The 19,011-nt window shown below is 37.9% G+C and overlaps 1 protein-coding gene across 1 annotated transcript; it reads right to left on the reverse strand.

Moving 5' to 3' along the window:
- Positions 1-8,255: 8,255 nt before the first annotated feature.
- On the reverse strand, positions 8,256-18,712 carry LOC125663805 (synaptic vesicle membrane protein VAT-1 homolog-like). Its single transcript, XM_056148645.1, has 10 exons — positions 18,040-18,712; positions 15,071-15,200; positions 13,184-13,399; positions 12,702-12,844; positions 10,830-10,933; positions 10,619-10,674; positions 9,819-10,013; positions 9,465-9,551; positions 9,290-9,369; positions 8,256-8,439 (listed from the first exon to the last, which is right to left on the reverse strand). The coding sequence occupies exons 1-9, from the start codon at positions 18,210-18,212 to the stop codon at positions 9,298-9,300; spliced, it is 1,176 nt and encodes a 391-aa protein (XP_056004620.1). The 5' UTR covers positions 18,213-18,712; the 3' UTR covers positions 8,256-8,439; positions 9,290-9,297.
- Between the last annotated feature and the right edge of the window lie 299 nt (positions 18,713-19,011).

A 19,011-nucleotide genomic window follows, 5' to 3' on the forward strand; every position in this document is an offset into this window, starting at 1 on the left:
TTTTTTTTTGGTTGTTGTTGTTGTTTGTTTTGTTTTGTTTTTTGGGGGGGGGTGGTTGTTTTTGTTGATTTTTTTTTTTTTTTTTTTTTTTTTGCTACACCAGCACGTGTCAAGTTTAATTTGTGACTGAATGAAGAAATTTCGGCTTTCCACTCCTCCAGCCGCCAGCGTCCATACAAAATCCCCGCAAGACGGCTTGCATGACACAACACACAATAAACCATATTTCAGCGTTAACGAATTTATTCAGATACCCCCTAGAATATAATGTTCATAGAATGACGTATATAATCAAGAATGACAGCTTGGGCAACAGCACCCTTTATATTCATACAAATGTTTTCAGCATGAGTGTTATTCATCGTTGTACGGAGTGCCTGATGTACATACTGTACCAGAATACAAAGAAAACATTCTTTTAGAATTTTGACTTTTTTTTTTTCATTCCGAACTCATTGAATTATTTGACATTTCCTCTATGATTTCGTTTTTAAAACTCTTCATATCAAAACAGTTTATGATTGGCATGTCGCGCTTCAGTGAACTCATTGCTTTAATAATAGGATTATCGGAGAGTCCCAAATTTACAATTCATTCTCAGCTGGAGATATTTAACAAAAAATTTTTAATTATGACAAGCTCCTGAAACATATTCTAAAATCAATACAAATCAGTGCTTACTTTTCTAGTTAATAGATAAACATGATATATGTATGTAACTAATTTTTAGAGAAAAACGCAGACATATTTCGAAACAGGATGACTGTTCAATATACTATGACTCTCTCTACAGCAGGTAGGGTGTGCAATTATTTGGGTTCAAAATCCGAATTTAGTAGTATATGATATTTGGCGTAAAATATTCCTCGAGTAGGTTAATTTATAAGTAAGTCGATCAGAACAACTTCTTCAGTTCGTGTGAGCAATAAGATACATAGCCTACCTGTGCTACATGTGTGTATCAACCTTTCCTTGCTACACCCAAATTATAAAATTACAGCACTCTCAGGAAAGTAGCATGCATTGTGTGTATGTGTGTGTGCGGGTGCGGCTTAATTATTGTCTTTTATACTGATTTTAACGTATTTAAATTTTATTATTATTATTATTATTCATATATATATATATATATATATATATATCACATTTAACATAGTGTTATATATGTAATACTCACTTCAGACAAAATTTAAATTAAGATAATAAAATATGAAATATACAATAACTAGGAAGAATTGTTTTAGCACATGAAAACTGATGTCTCCCCTTCCATTTTCCATAGTTTAAAAAAACATGTCTTTTAGGGATCATCTTTAGAGGGGAAATTAGGACTTTCGGTACATAACATTCGCCTATATATGTATATAATGCGCTTCAAACAAGGAACAGTGTTGTGAACATATGCTAGTAAATTAAACTTACCAACACTTCAAATATCAAAGGCCTATGTCTAAGGACAAAAATGTTATGGTTCGGACAAATAAATGCTCCAAAAATTCTATTATTTGACCTTTACATATAAGGTGAAGGTCAAAAGTCAGCATAAATGGCACACTACACACTGTCTTATCATGGTGCACTAACACACTAAATATCAAAGGTCTAGTCCCATAAATCTATTATTTGACCTTTATATAAAATGTCAAGGTCAGTACAATTGGCACACGACACACTATCTTATCATGGTATATCCTCATACCAAATATCAAAGGCAAAAAAGTTATGGTCCGGACAACAAAAATGCCCCCCCCCCCCCCCAATCTGTTATTTGACTTTTGCGTAAATTGTCAAGATCAAAGGTAATAAAATATGGCATGCTAAATTCTGTCTTATCATGGTATACCCACATACCAAATATAAAAAGAAACCAAAAAAGTTATGGTCCAGACCAAAACAAATGCCCCCAAAAGTATATTAAGACCATCAAACATGGTACGCGACACTCTTGTCTTATCACGATATACCCACTTACCAAATATCAAAGACATATGTCTAAAGAGAAATAGAGTATGACCCAGACAAACTTTGTATGTAAATCCTATACGGTACCAATTCTGATGCACCAGATGCGAATTTCGACAAATAATATCTCTTCGGTGATGCTCAAGCCGAAATTTTGGAAATTCGAAATAACAATAAACTTGTAAGAGCTAAAAGGAAGCTAGAGTGCCAAAAACTGGAGCCAAATTCGTCCAAGAATAAGAGCTATGCATAAGGGAGATAATCCTTAATTTTGAAATGAATTTCTAAATTTTGTATGAGAAGCGGAAGAAGCAGAATTCACACTAAAACAATACCCTTCTGGGAAGGGGAGACATGATAAATAACCAAACTGCTAAGGACAGTGCCAGTTTCAGAAAAATGCAGTGGATAATGTTAGGTGAATACATATAAAATTATAATCAATATCAAAAAGTTTAGTAAATACTATTTGCAAGCATAACAAGAGGTACTGTGAGCAATACCCCCGCTTACCCCAATCTCCCAAAGGGTGTTGTTAATAGGTATAAATTACCTCTTTCCTGAGTGTAAAATTATGGTATGCCTTTGTAGAAGAAAATGGAAGATACAGTCCAAACACAAATCCATGGTATAAACCTATAATTTTGACCTTGAGATCAAAGGTCAAGGTCATAAAGTGGTCATGAATGTACATGACACATAGTATCATGGTGATACACCCATGTCTTATGGTATGACTATGTCAAAACCCTATAATCAATTTTGACCTTGAGGTCAAAGTTCAAGGTCATATAGAGGTCATGAAGGTACCCGACACATCGTCTCATTGTGATACACTCATGTGTCAAATATGGTGTGCCTATGTCAAAGAACAAAGAAGCCATGGCCCTGACACGGATCCATTGTAAAAACCTTTAATTTTGACCTTGAGGTCAAGGTCATATGGAGGTCATGAAGGTACTTGACACATCGTCTTATGGTGATACACTCCTGTGTCAAATATGGTATGCCTATGTCAAAGAACAAAGAAGTTATGGCCCGGACACGAATCCATTGCAAAAAACCTTTAATTCTGACCTTGAGGTCAAGGGTCAAGGTCATATAGAGGTCATGAAGGTACTCGACACATCGTCTCATGGTGATCCACCTGTGTGCCAAATATGGTATGCCTAAGTCAAAGAACAAAGAAGTTATGGCCCGGACACGAATCTGCACAGACAGACAGACGGACAGACAGAGTGATTCCTATATACCCCCCAGAACTTCGTTCGGGGGGTACAATAATGCAAGATCCAATTGTTTTGAATGATTTATGTCTAAAGCAGGTAGGTTAGAATAATTATATTCATGAAAATGATTTAAGAAAGCATGATTTTTGACTTGATTACACCAAGGGACAGTGCCTGTTAACAGTCTGGTAATAAATTATTGTAGTTGGGACTTGGCTTCGCAATCCGCACAAGTATTGCGCGGAAGCTACAGTCGTTACCGAAGGGTATCGACGACAGGCTCAAAGTGATGAGACTGAAAATAACGACAGGACAGGTATCATGAGCTCCAACAAAGAGGCCTTTCATCAGACCCGCGGTGAGGCTATACAGGTAGTTCCCAAGTCAGACAAGCTGAACGCTGATGGGGGATCTGACCATAAGGACTGCGCAGGAGTCATAGGCCGTCATGATGTTGGAAATGAAAATTCCAACTGGACGTTACTTCTTACCTTGTGTCCACAGGCACAGAGAGAGAGAGAGAGAAAGAAAGAGAGAGAGAGAGAGAGAGAGAGAGAGAGAGAGAGAGAGAGAGAGAGAGAGAGAGAGAGAGAGAGAGAGAGAGAGGAGAGAGAGAGTTGAGCTTGCGATTACTAACACGTATTTCAAGCTTCAAATGAAACACAAAACCACTAGGACACATCCACGTTCCAAGCATCGCCATGTAATTGACTGTTATCTCCAGACGTTGTGCTTTGAAGGATGTGCGTGTGACCAGAGCCACGAGAGGAGCGGATTGCTGGACAGACCACATCTTACTGCGATCGCTGTTGGTTTTCAGTGCTTGTCAGTGCCCAGGACAAGCAACGCAACAGGGAGCAGGAAGAAGCTAAATGTGAGTAGCCTCAGCAATGATGTGACAAAGGAAGTCTTGAAGACAGCTTTTTAAGACTCACTTGCAAGCCTAACCTTTGCTGACGGTACCACAGAGGAAAACTGGGAACACTTCAGGGACACAGTGCTGGAGTGCCCATTCGGTTCTTGGTATCCAGAGAAGAAAGCACCAAGATTGGTTTGATGAAAATGATGCTGAGATTCAAGACCTACTATCCAGTCAACATACAGCCTGGTCATCCAAAGAAGCTCATTACAAGCGATTACGTGCAGAGGCCCAGAGCAAGCTATGTCAAATGAAGGACAACTGGTGGGTAGTGAAAGCTGCAGGAATATGCAGGCATGCATGCAACCAAGATCTTTTTCAACGGCTTGAAAACTGTATGGACCTAAATACCATGCCATGTCTCCTGTTCGCTCGACAGAGGGTGCTCTGTTGACGGACAAGGAGGACGTCTTGAGACGAATGACTGAACACTTTGACAAGCTGATCAACAGTCCGTCTAGCATTGATGAAGAGTTTAGGAAAAACGGCAGGATTGGACGGGATTTCCCAGATATATACAAAGAAAGAGGCGCGATACTCATCACCAAGCTCACAGAATTTCTGCAATACTTATAGCTGCATGAAGAACTATATCAGGAGCTAATGGATGTAAAAATAGTCCATCTTTACAAGAACAAGGGTGATAAGTCAGCCTGCTACAACCATCTGGGAATTTTCTAAGCATAGCTGGCAAGATCTTGGCACGTATTCTTGTCGAAAGACTCGGACAGCACCTGATCAAGGATGTTATATCGGAAAGTCAATGTGGATTTAGAAACAACCGAGGCACGATTGACATGTGCAATTCGCCAGTTTCAGGAAAAGTGTAGGGAACAGCACCAGGACCTTTAGGTATCTCCTATTCATCGATCTGACCACGGCATTCGACACTGTTTGTCGAACTGGCCTTTACTTAATCCTAGCAAAACTTGGCTGTCCTGTAAAGTTTATTCATATGGTGCGCTCCTTCCACGATGGTATGATGGCAAGAGTTCTGGAAAATGGTTGTTTTCCGCAACAGAACCTTTCCCAGTCACCAATGACATGAAGCAAAGTTGTGTGATGTCTCCAATACTTTTCAGCATCCTGTTTGCAGTCAAGTTGCAATCAGCTCTTTCCAAGTCTATAGAAGGTGTCACTATAAACTACAGATCAGATGGACGCGACTTCTACCTGCGCAGACTAAAAGCAAGTACCAGAGTCCAGCAGGCTCTGCTTCCGGACTTTTCTGTTTGCAGATGAATGTGCCCTAGTAGCCAGTTCCAAGGACGGCCTGCAAGAACTAGCAGACAACCTATCGGAGGTATGCGGTTCGTTTGGTCTCAGAATCAGTCTAACGAAATCGGAGGTACTCCACCAGGCCAAGCTACAATAGAGTCATGTATCAAGATCCAGGAGACACAGTTGCAAAATGTAGATGCGTTCACCTATCTTGGCAGTCGCGTGACCTCCAATTGTAGCTTGGATAAGGAAATATCCAGTCGTCTGTCCAAAGCTAGTGCTTCCTTTGGTCGCGTCTGGACTAGACTGTGGAGTGAGCGCGGCATAAAACTGTAAGCCAAGGTAGCCGTCCAAAGAGCAGTTGTGCTGACATCACCACTGTACGGTTGCGAGACCTGGACCTCATATAGCCGCCACATAAAGCTACTGGACCAATTCCATCAATGCTGCCTACGCAAGACAAGAGGTACTGTGAGCAATGCTCACTAAAAATACCCCCACTTACCCCAATCTCCCAAAGGGTGTTAGTAATAGGTATAAACTACCTCTTTTCTGAGTGTAAAAAACAAATGGCATGACAAACCGAACCATATTGCTACTTCGATGTCCAGTGTGCGTGATCTTTGACCTTTTGACCCCAAAATCGATAGGGAACATCTTCATCCCATGGGTAGTCCATATGTATGATATGGTGACTGTAGGTGGAAAGGATAACGCTTTAGAGCCCGGAAACCATATTGCTACTTCGATGTCCAGTGCGCTTGACCTTTGGACCCCAAAATTGATAGGGAACATCTTCATCCCATGGGTAGTCCATATGTATGATATGGTGACGGTAGGTGGAAAGGATAACGCTTTAGAGCCCGGAAACCATATAGCTACTTCGATGTCCAGTGCGCTTGACCTTTGACATTTTGACCCCAAAATCGATAGGGAACATCTTCATCCCATGGGTAGTCCATATATATGATATGGTGACGGTAGGTGGGAAGGATAATGCTTTAGAGCCCGGAAACCATTGCGTCTACAGACGGACGGACGGACAGACAGACGGACAACCCGATTCCAGTATACCCCCCACAACTTGATGTGGGGGGTATAATAATGGGTATCAAGTGGCAAGATAGGATCACCAATGCAGAGGTGATAAAGAGTGCAAATCTACCTAGCGTCGAAGCTTTGTTAATCAAGGCCCAACTCAGATGGGCCGGTCATGTGATGAGAATAGGTGATGACCGTATCCCCAAACAGCTGTTCCTCTCAGAGTTTGCTCTGGGCACACGTAATCTAGGAGCTCCCTTGAAACGCTACAAGGATGCAATCAAGACTTCTCTCAAAGCCTGCGACATCAAAGTTTATGGATGGGAGTCTCGCCAAAGACCGTGACGCATGGAGGACTGCGGTCAACAAAGGCGTCAAGTTCTTTGAAACCAAACGTGTTTATGGTCTGGAAGCGAAACGTCAGGCAAGAAAAGAGAGACGGCAGAGCACATCCCGCAACATAGCTTGTCTGCAGTGTGGAAGAATTTGCGCATCCGCATTCGGACTTCGCAGTCACGTGAGGCGATACTGAAAGCATCGTCGATTCGACGGCTATCCAAGAAGAATAAATTATTGTACTACACCGTTCATCTGCTACTCCCAGTAACCAAGACAGCTTTTAAATGTAAAACATGGAAATATGTCTACAATGCAATTATAAAGGGCAGATCTTTAACTCCATTAATATTGGTAATGTAAAAAGTTTGTAGAACCAAACCATGATGGATTGTTTTGTTCAGAAAGTAATTTTGATTCCCGGTATGATTCAAACAATAAAGCAAATGACTGACCAAGATTTTCAAGTCTGTACCAGCGACTTACCATACTTTTTGATATGTCAAAGTGAAGGGGTAATCTTCCCAATTCAGACACTATAGCTTTTAAAAGATGTAGTTTATTATAAAAAAGTTTGAATAAATTTTGTCTATGGTTTGTTTAGAAAGTGGATTGAAATAAACCCTGATTTCCGAAGAATATGATAATATTGGTTTGGTGGTATGGTCAAATATATGAATAATGGTAAATATCGGAATCTAGTGAAAGGAATCCTTTTTTTCTTTAGTTTGAGTAATGCTTTCAGGGATTTTTGATATAGTTGTTTTGAGTAAGGAAGAATGAACCAGAGGAACAAAATGAAACCCAAAGGTATTTGTACTTGGATACACATTCTAGTTCAATACCAGCAAAAATTGAATTTAGTTTTCGAGAGCCTGCCTGCCTTATCAAACATTAGGTTCTTGGGTTTTGATATATCAATATTCAGACACCAGTCAACACAATACAGCTGCAAAATGCCGTGTATGTATTTGCATAAGGAAAGGAGAGAGGGGTCATATGACCATTCAATACGGGTGTTTGATTTTAGACTTCATAATCATATCTGGTTGATCAATGAACTTTTCGTACATGTACATGAGGTATGAACTGAATTAAAACAACAAAGATGTATATCGAGATTATAAACTCCAAGTATACACGTGTAAACGTGACATTGTATCCGTCATTTAGTGTATGTTTTCGTCTAAAGGTATCCACCCATAAAACCCAAATTACGACTTATCGATAAATCATAGATTCATAACAAGTTTGTGGCAGAGTCCTAGAAGTACTTTACCATTTTTTGGCGATTTTCATATTGAACAATATAATTACATCACAGATACCAGGGATGGGCGGTGTTGGACACTTCATCTCCAAGAAATGGCGACGGTGTTCCGATTGCTATCCACCCATGTCACAGCTGAGTATCCATACGCGTGTATTTACCACTTGTTTTATGCCGGTATTGGTCACGTGAAGTATATATATGCACATGAATACCGGTACACGTACAGTTGATTGCTAGTGGAATAACATAAAGATTCTATTGATAATATGTAATATTTGGCGGGAATATAGTTTATTTGGCGTTAAAATAAAATATTTTCATCTACACAGTAACATTTGATAAAATCATATGATAACAGTAAATACATTATAAGCCATTTATAAAGTCCAGACGATGGGAATTTAAAGTCTTCAACAACTCGGTTTCAAATCAGATGCACCTTAACACTTCACAAATTCCTGAAAGAGATGAAAAAAACCAAATATACTTACAAAGTAACTCATATACATGTATATATATATTATATATATATATAAAGCACTAAATAATCACAACTAGGTACTGAAAATTTTCGCCCCAGCCCGGGGTCGAACCAGGGACGTACGGCACCCACCGCCTAGCAAGATTGTCAAACCAGTCCACTGGCCACAACGACTTCCCTTGTTTGTTTGTGCTTTATATATATATATATATATCCTGGATGAAAAAAACCAAATATACTTACAAAGTAACTCATATACATGTGTGTATATATATACATGTATATATATATATATATATATATATATATATATATATATATATATATATCCTGGAAGAAATGAAAAACAAAAATACTTTCATGTACGAAGTAATTTGTTTATACAGGTATATACACGATATACACCAACCAAATGTATTAGACGCAGTGCATCGTTTTTGAAGGGGAGGGGATGGGGATGGAGAGGTGTTTAAGATTACTGACACGGTAAAAGAACCCCAAAACACAGATGTGTTATTTTGCCCAGAGTTAAAAATCCTATATTGAAGGATGGGGGTGACATGCTAAATTAATGATAATAATAATAAATCGAGTACAAAATCTTAAATCATTGTGGTGGTGGTGGTGGGGGGGGGTCGTTCTTAACTATATAGATTCCTTTCATCAGTTAAGAAAATTTTTATGTAAAAAAAAAAGTAAAGGGGGCTGGCCTCCTACCCACCAACCCCCTCTAAATGTATGTGTATGTGTATATACATGCTTCTATTAATTGGTAATGGAGTGTCTCCCCAGTCCCATGGTTTCTTTCATGTTCCGTAGTGGTGTACCTGGAAGCTCATTGCTGGTCCTCAGCAGTTTCTTTATCTTCACTACACTGACTTGTAGTGTGGGTCCTGGCAGGCGACACCTGAAACAAATAACATTTCCGTAAACGTCATATCCCGCGTAGTGATGGCGAACGTCTGCTGTGATGTTACTACATGTATAAGATAATGTACTTACTGGTTTTGGCTTGGGTTCTATGGTTGGATCCAGAATGATTTTGCCTATGTTTTTCCTATCTTGCATTTTCTGCATGGCCTCTCCAACCTGGGTAGACAAATGGGCAAATCAATACCAAATATCAACCCCCCCCCCCCCCCCCCCCAAGAGTTTAGAAAAAAGTACCATGTATATTTTACTATTACACGTAATAGTACATTTACGGCAAAATATATACATGATAAATCTATAATGAACCTTTCCTCCCCAGTATAAATCAATATTCCCCTACACTAGCTATATCTAGTACACGTGATTTTTTTTCCTATTAGACGTTAAACGTCAAGTACTTTTGCTCCACCTTATAGTACATACATCTTCAAACGCCCAGGCAGAGTCAATGACTGGGCGGATCTTGCCGTCCGAGTACAGCTTAATCAGCTTGTTCATGATCTCCCGGATGTACTGGTGCTGGCCCTGCTTATGGAGTAGGGTTCTGAGCTGGAATCCAGCGATTGTCTTGTTCTCGTCATACAGCTTGATTGGACTAATCTTATCAACCTGCCACCACTGAAATAGCAAAATAATAAATAAATAATAATAATAAAAAAATAAAAAAAACCCAGTTCCCAGCTACTATTGAAAGGAGAAGTCTGATCCACGAATTCGAGAATCTTTATCAGATATGTTTTCTCTCTCAATTTTTTTCCGAAGGATTGGTGGGAAGGGCTAAAGGCGCATTAACTGTCAACTATGAGGTAACAACTTTTGAATTCTGAATACGATAAAAAGAAGATTATCCGAGAGTTAAAAAAAGGCGACCCCAATCGAATTTTATGAAAATGATGTAAAATTTCTTCGTTATACAGTATATGATCGAATTAAAATTTTTATGTACTGTAGAACTGTTTTAGTAATTCGACAAATGTGACGTTGGCAACTGATGCTCCGTCGCCGGAAACCCATTGTACGCATGTCTCGCGTCTTGCTACAGACACACCGTGGGTTTATGACGATGCTAATGCCCCTAAAAATGTTACAAAGCTTCAGTTAGTTTTCATTTACTAGCAGATAAAGAGTGTCCTCGATACTGCCATGTACATTTATTGCCAACTAAACTAGAGTAGATTTTTTAAAAGTAAAATCATGATATGAAGTTATGTTCGCTGACTTACTGATTTTGCAAAGCTGAAAAAGCTTTTTGTTTCTCCTGTCACAATATTGGAGGAACCTGGAAAGGATGAAAGTAGTCATGTAGTACCTATAATTAGTAAAAAGTACTCGCGAGTCCAAGTAGTCATGTGGTAGGTGATACTTAGAATAATTGATACTATACAACTGGTATACTTATTTATAAATGGTAATTTTGTCTACATTTTTTTTTACCATATAAAATATATTTCCCCATGGGCTTAAGCAAGGAAATCCCTTTATTGGCGTCTTCTCCACACAAACAGTCAAGGAATATGTCCACTCCCTCTGGCGACAGTCTACAGAACAATGGTTGAATGTGAAAACTAAAGTATAGACGTACAAAATTATATTGATACTTTCTGTATTCCTAATGGAATGTAAAATTTTATATGAAAGTAGAAGTCAACCTTTGATAAGGGGATCGAGGGTGATTGCATACATTGTTTTGAGGATTGATTAACGTTCTGCTGGAGAATTTTTCATTTATATGGAGACGTTACTATGGCCTTCCGGTGAAGGGCTGCAAAGTTTAGGCCATGCTCGGCACTTACGGCCTTCGAGCAGGGAGGGATCTTTATCGTGCAACACCTGTTGTGATACGGGGCCTCAGTTTTTGCGATCTCGCCCGAAAGACCGCCCCATTTAGTCGCCTCTTACAACAAGCAAGGGTACTGGGGACCTAAACCTGGATCCTCACGGGATTGTTTAGAGGAATCCAAAATGAAATTCGTAGCGACAGAATAAGAGTCATAGGAATTAAAATGTTGAATGGTTGAATGGTATAAAATTGCAGAAAAGTGCAAATACTTAATGTTAAATTACAAAATATCACTACAAGTAAGTTTGTTGTTATAAAAGCTATATCATATCCATTAACCAAACAGGGATATACTATACGTTATAAAGAGTATATTTAAGAAATAAATTTCACTTTTTTGAAAATGCATAAGACGCTTCACGATCCCATCCTTAATAAACAGTGTTGGGGTTCATATCCTCGGGAATTTTTAAAAATGAAATTCATTTCTTTTATTTACAGTCAGCATTTCGCAAATTCTATGGTCGTTAAAATAATCTCATTTGCCAATACAACCTGCGATTGGGTCAAATGCTGTCTGACGTGTTTCATACCAATTGTTAGGCACACTGATTCTGACTACGGATTACTCCGTTTACCTGATCAAGATATAGGGCTCACGGCAGGTGTGACCGGACAGGGGATGCTTAACTCCTAGGCACCTGTTCCCACCTCTGGTGTATCCAGGAGTCCGTGTTTGCCCAACTCTCTACATTTGTATTATGTATTCCTTACAGGAGTTACGAGATTGATCACTGTTCGATATCTTCATCTTTTCATTTACATTCTACTTTCATATTTTAAAAAAAAAAAATTCACAGTCGTTAGAATAGATTTACTATAATCATCAAGTACTTTTTGTATTAATACGTGCATTGTTTACCACTACAGAACGTTTATGTGGAAATGCCTACATTTATCACTACAATTTGTAACGATATCAAAGGTAAAAAAAAAAACAACCCATGAGATTATTACATTTGGATATGATTACATTGGGAGGTTATTACATTAGGACATTGTTACAGTAGAAGATGACTCCATCAGTAGATGACTATGTTACAATAACAGATTATCACACTAGGATCAGGAGATGATTACATGACGATTGACTATATTAGATAACTACATTAAGAGGTGATTACACCAAGGGATGATTACATTAAAAGATTATTACATCAAAAGATGACTATACTAGTATATAGAGATGATTACATTAGGGGATGACTACATTATGATATGATTACATTAGAAGATTATTACATTGGGAGATTATTACACTAGAAGATGATTACAACATGAGATGACTACATTTGGAGATGATTACATTAGAAGATTATTACATTGGGAGATTATTACACTAGAAGATGATTACATGATATGACTACATTAGGAGATGATTACATTAGACGATGACTACACTAGGAGATGATTACATTAGACGATGACTACACTAGGAGATGCGAGAGAGATCACTGATCGATTACTTTCTAACTTCTTGTGGATAATCTACCACATGGTCAAACAAATGGTCGACATTAGCCTTGACTGTCTCGTGTTTCTGGTAGGAGGCAGTCCCAAAAAGTTTAACATCCTCCATCATGTGGCAGAGCTGGGTAACGGCGATTCCCTACAATACCGAGAATAACTCGTACACTGTCGTGCTGATCTACTTGACCAAGCTTTCTTAGCCATTTCGCCATACATCTGAATGCTCAAGTACAACAATTTTCCATGATTCCATTTATTTTTATTTACCGAGGAAAATTGAATGCTCCTACATGTAAGTTTCCAATGCAACAATCAGCAACAAATAGTTTAGATGCGATTAATTTTTTTTAAAAAGACTCCGGTTTCTATAACTATACATATAATCTTTAAACCCACTTGACTGTACACAGGATTGAATTCATATATCTAGTAGTTTACTAATCATTATAATCTGTTCTTGATCATTGACCATACATACCACGCCCCCTCCAACAGAGTGGGTGAAAACGGATTGTCCTTGTCGAAGATTGGCAATGTCAAACAGGAGTATGTAAGCGGTTAGATAGCTCATAGGGAGTGCGGCCCCGTCCTGGAAACTCATGTTCTCCGGCATTTTATACACAAACTGGGCGGGGATGGCCACTACCTCCGACCACGCCTTGTAATCACAAAACCCGATCACACGGTCGCCGATCTGTAATCAATCAATCTCTGATTTTGAATCGAGAAAATTTGGAGTTATCTCACTGTTTCTCTCTTTTTTAGGGTACTACGATCGATGCCCTTGGAAGCCCCTTAATTGGTCAACACAAAAGCAAGCGAAAAAAAGATGTGTTGAACTTATGGAGAACCAGGTTACAATATGTACTAGAGAATTTAGTTGTACCAAAAGAGATTCCAATCCTAAAAGCCGTCGTTGAATTATTTCATTTTCAGATTTTTTCATAGCGGAGATGTTTTTGTTTTAAGAAGTCAACAATTTGTGAGTGAAAACTACATGTGTGATTAAGCTTTAAAATGAAATCATTGTGTGGGTGATGTATAGACTTCATGCAATTAAACTTTACGTAATCAATGAATGAACGATCTATAAAGTAATTAACCTGACTTAATCTATGAATCATCTAGAAATTGATTGACCCATACATAATCAATGTAGGGTGGGTTTATAAGCTAATTAAACTTTCGAGAGGAAAGTGGTAACATTATTCTCATGAGAACACTTTCAAAACCTGTGTATGGCGAAAATGTATGCATTATGATAAATAATAAAAATATATATATCCGTTCGATAACGGGTTCAAAGTCTATGACCTGTTAACTCGTTAGCACCATTAATAATACGGAACGCCTAATTAACATATATTCAAATAATTGAAGATACCTTTAATTAGTTATATCATTCATTTCATGCGCGCAAAAATTCAACTGAAGAGCTCTTCAAATAATTAATGATATCTTCAATTCAGAATTATTGCGTACATTAATAGAATTGTTGATAGCATTGATTATTCTGTTGAATTGATGAGCACTATAATTGAATTGTTGCTCTCTTCAAATAAATTGATAAGAGCGCGCTACAAGTCAATGGAAGAGAGCAATAATTCAAATAAATGCGCGTGTCAATTCAAGCTCTCTTCAATCGAACAATGATATTATTAATTCAATTGATGCGCCCAATTTAATTCTTTTAGAGAGAACAGCTATCTAATTAGATATATCTTCAATTCAACATTTCCACAGTTGAATTAATGATCGCTTTAATTGAATTGTTGTTCTCTTTAAAAAACAATTGATGCGCACATTATTCCAATCGTTGTATCTTCACTCAAATTGAAGAAATCATCAACTCATTTATACCGACCTCCAAATTAAATGAATCCCATCACATTGATGTGCTGGGAGGAATATTGATTTGATGCGCGCATCAATTCAAATTGAAATATTGTTCTCATCAATTCAATTGATGAGCGCATTAATTCTATCATCTGTGCGCAACAATTGAATTGATGCGCACATCAATTCAATAATTGAATTAATATCTTCAAATAATGTTTTAATTTTGGTTACAGAAACTCAAATAGTATTTAAAACACATTTTGTTTTATTCTAATCTATACTTGTACGATTTTCTGTTAAATCAATTTAGAAAAACTACATTCACACTGTGCAAAGATCAGTGCTCAAGCTTGGAAACTGCACATCTTTATCAATTCATTATCCATTCTGAAGAAAACTGCATGCAAGACAGCATTATCCGTATTCAGATGCACCCTAAAATCTAATCAATTCTTACCCGGCCAATTATCAACTTACCCTCCATTTTTTGCAGACACCTATTAACGATACGAATGGTTATACTAACGTTAAATCCCGAGGTGTTTTCTCCCAGAGCCTCCACTTCACCTGCGCATTCGAATCCCATCACTAGGGGTGTTTTTGGCGCATGCTCGAGAACTCCTTGTCTCACCATTATATCTTGGAAGCTTACTCCACTATAAATCAAGTGAAGATATTTCTTACAGGGACATTACCATGTAAATCAAGTGAAGATATTTCTTCTGGAACATTATCATGTAAATCAATGAAGATATTTCTTACAGGAACATTATCATGTAAATCAAGGGAAGATATTTCTTACAGGGACATCATGTAAATCAAGTGAAGATATTTCTTACAGGGACATCATGTAAATCAAGTGAAGATATTTCTTACAGGGACATTATCATGTAAATCAAGTGAAGATATTTCTTACAGGGACATCATGTAAATCAAGTGAAGATATTTCTTACAGGGACATTATCATGTAAATCAAGTGAAGATATTTCTTACAGGGACATTATCATGATAAACGGGAAACAAACATATCGATTGCTTTCATTTCGTATTTGCTATCATCACCCCCTCTCGAAAATGGGCGGTTGAAATTAAGTTTTAACAATTTATATTGTAAATTCATGTTACTAACGTTTGTTGTAGGAGTCTTGTAAAGTAGGAAATAAAAAATTTACTTGTTAACACCGGTAACTCTCTCTCTCTCTCTCTCTCTCTGAGAGACATTGTTTGCAGCGGTACTATTATCGTCGGTGACGGTAAAAAAATGTACCAAAGTTTTCCTCATTCGATATATGGAATAATTTTTGATAAAAGCACAAAATTAATTTTTACAAAGAAAAAGTATTGTCAGTTTCGCCAAAATTACAGGCTACAGCTCAATACAATTAAAACAAGAAATGTAACGCAGCACAACCTTACCAAATAGACAAAAACAATAGTTTATCTTTACGCAGTATATACTGTACATATACTAGACACAGAACGGTCGCTTTCTAGGGGAATTAGGATGTATCGCTGTTGCCCCCCCCCCCCCCCCCCCCCCCCGAGAATACTATACGTGCGTGAAAAGTTTCTAGAAGACTAGGAACGAATGTGATAATTATGTCACTGTCTAATTAAGATTGATTGCGAGCTCCCTTCCTTAAAATAGTAATTAAGAAATAAATTTCGTTTTTGAAAAGCCATGAGGGTATGAACTCTGACACTTCGCGCCAGCATACTTCATGAAGCGCTAGTTACGCGCTTCAGAAATTCCCGTGTTTCAATCTATAATTTCATTCTTTCATTTCTGTTGGAATTTCCAGCCATTAAAATTGACGTTCTATATTTATCAAGATGAATACGCACATTGTTTACAATTGTACCGGGTTCATGAGGAAATTGCTATCATTACAATTTGTAAAGATATCAAAGGCAAAAACCAAAATATTTCATACTTTAAAAATGTTTGTACATCGTGACTAAAATAGACTATGTGTGGTGTGAATCATGAACAGAAATCTTTTGTTAAACTTAATTATTTGAAGTACCTGGCAGGGTAAGATTACACGTGGAGGGACAGGATAATATTACATGTGGAGGGATAGGTAAGATTAAATCTGGAGGGACAGGCATGATTAAATGTGGAGGGACAGGTAAGATTAAATGTATGAAGGGGCAGGTAAGATTAAATGTGGAGGGACAGGTAAAATTGCACGTGGAGGGACAGGTAAGATTACATCTGGAGGGGCAGGTAAGATTAAATGTGGGGGGACAGGTAAGATTAAATGTGGAGGGACAGGTAAGATTAAATCTGGAGGGACAGGTAAAATTGCATGTGGAGGGACAGGTAAGATTACATCTGGAGGGCAGGTAAGATTAAATGTGGGGGACAGGTAAGATTAAATGTGGGGGACAGGTAAGATTAAATGTGGGGGACAGGTAAGATTAAATCTGGAGGGACAGGTAAGATTAAATCACATGTGGAGCGGTAAGGTAAAATCACACGTGGAAGGCAGAATGGAATGGAAGTCTAAAAATCTTCATGACTATAAATTACAAATGCTACAATGTCATACTTTTTCTACTGTACACCTATATCAGATTATGTAAACGATACCGTAGTTTCCTGAATCAAAGTTTTGAAAATGACATATAAAAACTTTAAACTCCCTGCATAGCAAGTGCATGTTTGCATACATTAACATTTAAATTCTTTACTCATGTGCAATACATGAAATTCACTTCTCCGTTGAGTATGCATTAGAGATCATTAAACCACACTGATTTCCTGCTCCAATTTACTGCGCACCAATTGCAAAACGACGCAGGAAACATACGAAATCAAGATTTGTGCCCAGGCTCCTCAAAGATTATTAAGCAATCAAACAATGCAAGCAATTTGTCATCTCGTTTTGAAACAACCATTGCGCAAAACTTGCGAGTTGTTGGAAGCATTTTCTGATCACGGCAGAGAAAATTTTCCCATCTGATCTGGTAACATTCTATTGATTTTCAATGTAATTTTATTTTATTTATCAGTGGATCCAATCTAAGGCAAAACTAAAGTTCAGACAAATTTAAAGCTACAGTGCAGAGATGAATGAGCAGTAGAAAGTATTTCGGTACTGAAAACCATAAATATTCCGAAATAAATCTGCGGTAAATCTTTTTAAACGCTGTCGGATCACAGAATCATCTGAACAGTTTATTACAGACAAATCAATCAAAATTGACTAGTTGTAAAGGACATAGTTCTGATGTTTTAATTATCGAACATCGCAATTCTGTTGTTTTTCCTGCGTCATCGATTTCATTTTTCAAACAAATTTCCAATATCTTAGGAACTGATTCATTTTCAAAAATTTCCTTTGACCCACACATAGGTTTCATTGTCACGAGTTCAAATACAATTGTGTAGCACAATATTTTCCTCATGAAATGGTCATAATATTAGACAATATGTTACTTGAAATAAATCTTCAAGACAGATCGATGATTCTTTAGAACATCACTTACCAAGCCTTAACACGTATCAGAACCTCTCCTTCCTGGGCCGGAGTCTGTGGCCTTTTCTGACAACGGGCCATTTTGGGCCCTCCAAAGCCCGTCAGCACGATGCACCTAACTTCCTTAGGGGCCGGGGCCGGGGCTGGAGTCTCCGGGGCCTCTTTTTTCTCCTCTGTTGACATTTTCCTGTGGATGCGTGAGAGAAGTGTGAACGTCAAAAGAAGATTGAATCCTTTTTCTCTATAACTGGATCGATAGTGGAGCAGCACTAAGTCGAAGGTGACTGGGCTTCAGAAGAGACACTGGTCACCACTGCGGAGTTAGAACATCGATTTTTTTTTTACTGGGGATTAATCAGATAACGGAGAAATAGAAGAGACAAAAATATCCTTATTATTCCGTTCACACCATGTATTGTTAGATTTTTAGCACAGATTTCGATTTCCTTCTATTAGCACGGGCGGATCCATATATTGAAATAGTACGTACCGTTGTTGTGCGACACTTCCATTCCCGATAACAAATGCGTAGAAAAAAAAAAACCCTGATGTTTATATCAAAGCAAACTTTCAAGAAATGTGACCTTCAGCAAAACTGTTGACAAGCTAGTCAGGAGACAAATTCATGAATTTTGTTAACGTTAATACCGCACGAGCGCACTTGTTGTATATATATACATGTATGAAATGCAGCAGGAATCCCTAAATGGCGCTATTGTCTGCTAATGCAATCATAAATATGTAAACTCTAAAGCTGTAAATACACACCATGGATTTGATAAAAGAAACCGCAAGCAACCTTGAAAATGATTACAGGTCTTGCTACAGTCATCCCCTTCAGATAAGGTTTCCAATCGGCCTTGAATCTCTTAATGATCAAGTACAGACGCCCTGATAGAAATCTACATTCGTCAACCACAGCTAGTCTGTCACGTTCATCAATCAATACTAAAAGAATGCAAATACAGTTTTCTTAAAATAT

Source organism: Ostrea edulis, chromosome 1 (genome assembly GCF_947568905.1).
Source record: "Ostrea edulis chromosome 1, xbOstEdul1.1, whole genome shotgun sequence".
In the NCBI taxonomy this organism is placed as follows: domain Eukaryota; kingdom Metazoa; phylum Mollusca; class Bivalvia; order Ostreida; family Ostreidae; genus Ostrea; species Ostrea edulis.

Bases quoted from the DNA above. Each gene is read 5' to 3' on its own strand.
- LOC125663805 (XM_056148645.1), bottom strand. From the start codon at position 18,212: ATGTCAACAGAGGAGAAAAAAGAGGCCCCGGAGACTCCAGCCCCGGCC. The intron at 10,934-12,701 runs GTAATCGATCAG...ATTGTTCTGTAG, and splicing joins TATCCACAAGAAGTTAGAAA to ACTGTCGCCAGAGGGAGTGG. The intron at 9,552-9,818 runs GTATGTACTATA...TTGTCTACCCAG, and splicing joins CTGCCTGGGCGTTTGAAGAT to GTTGGAGAGGCCATGCAGAA.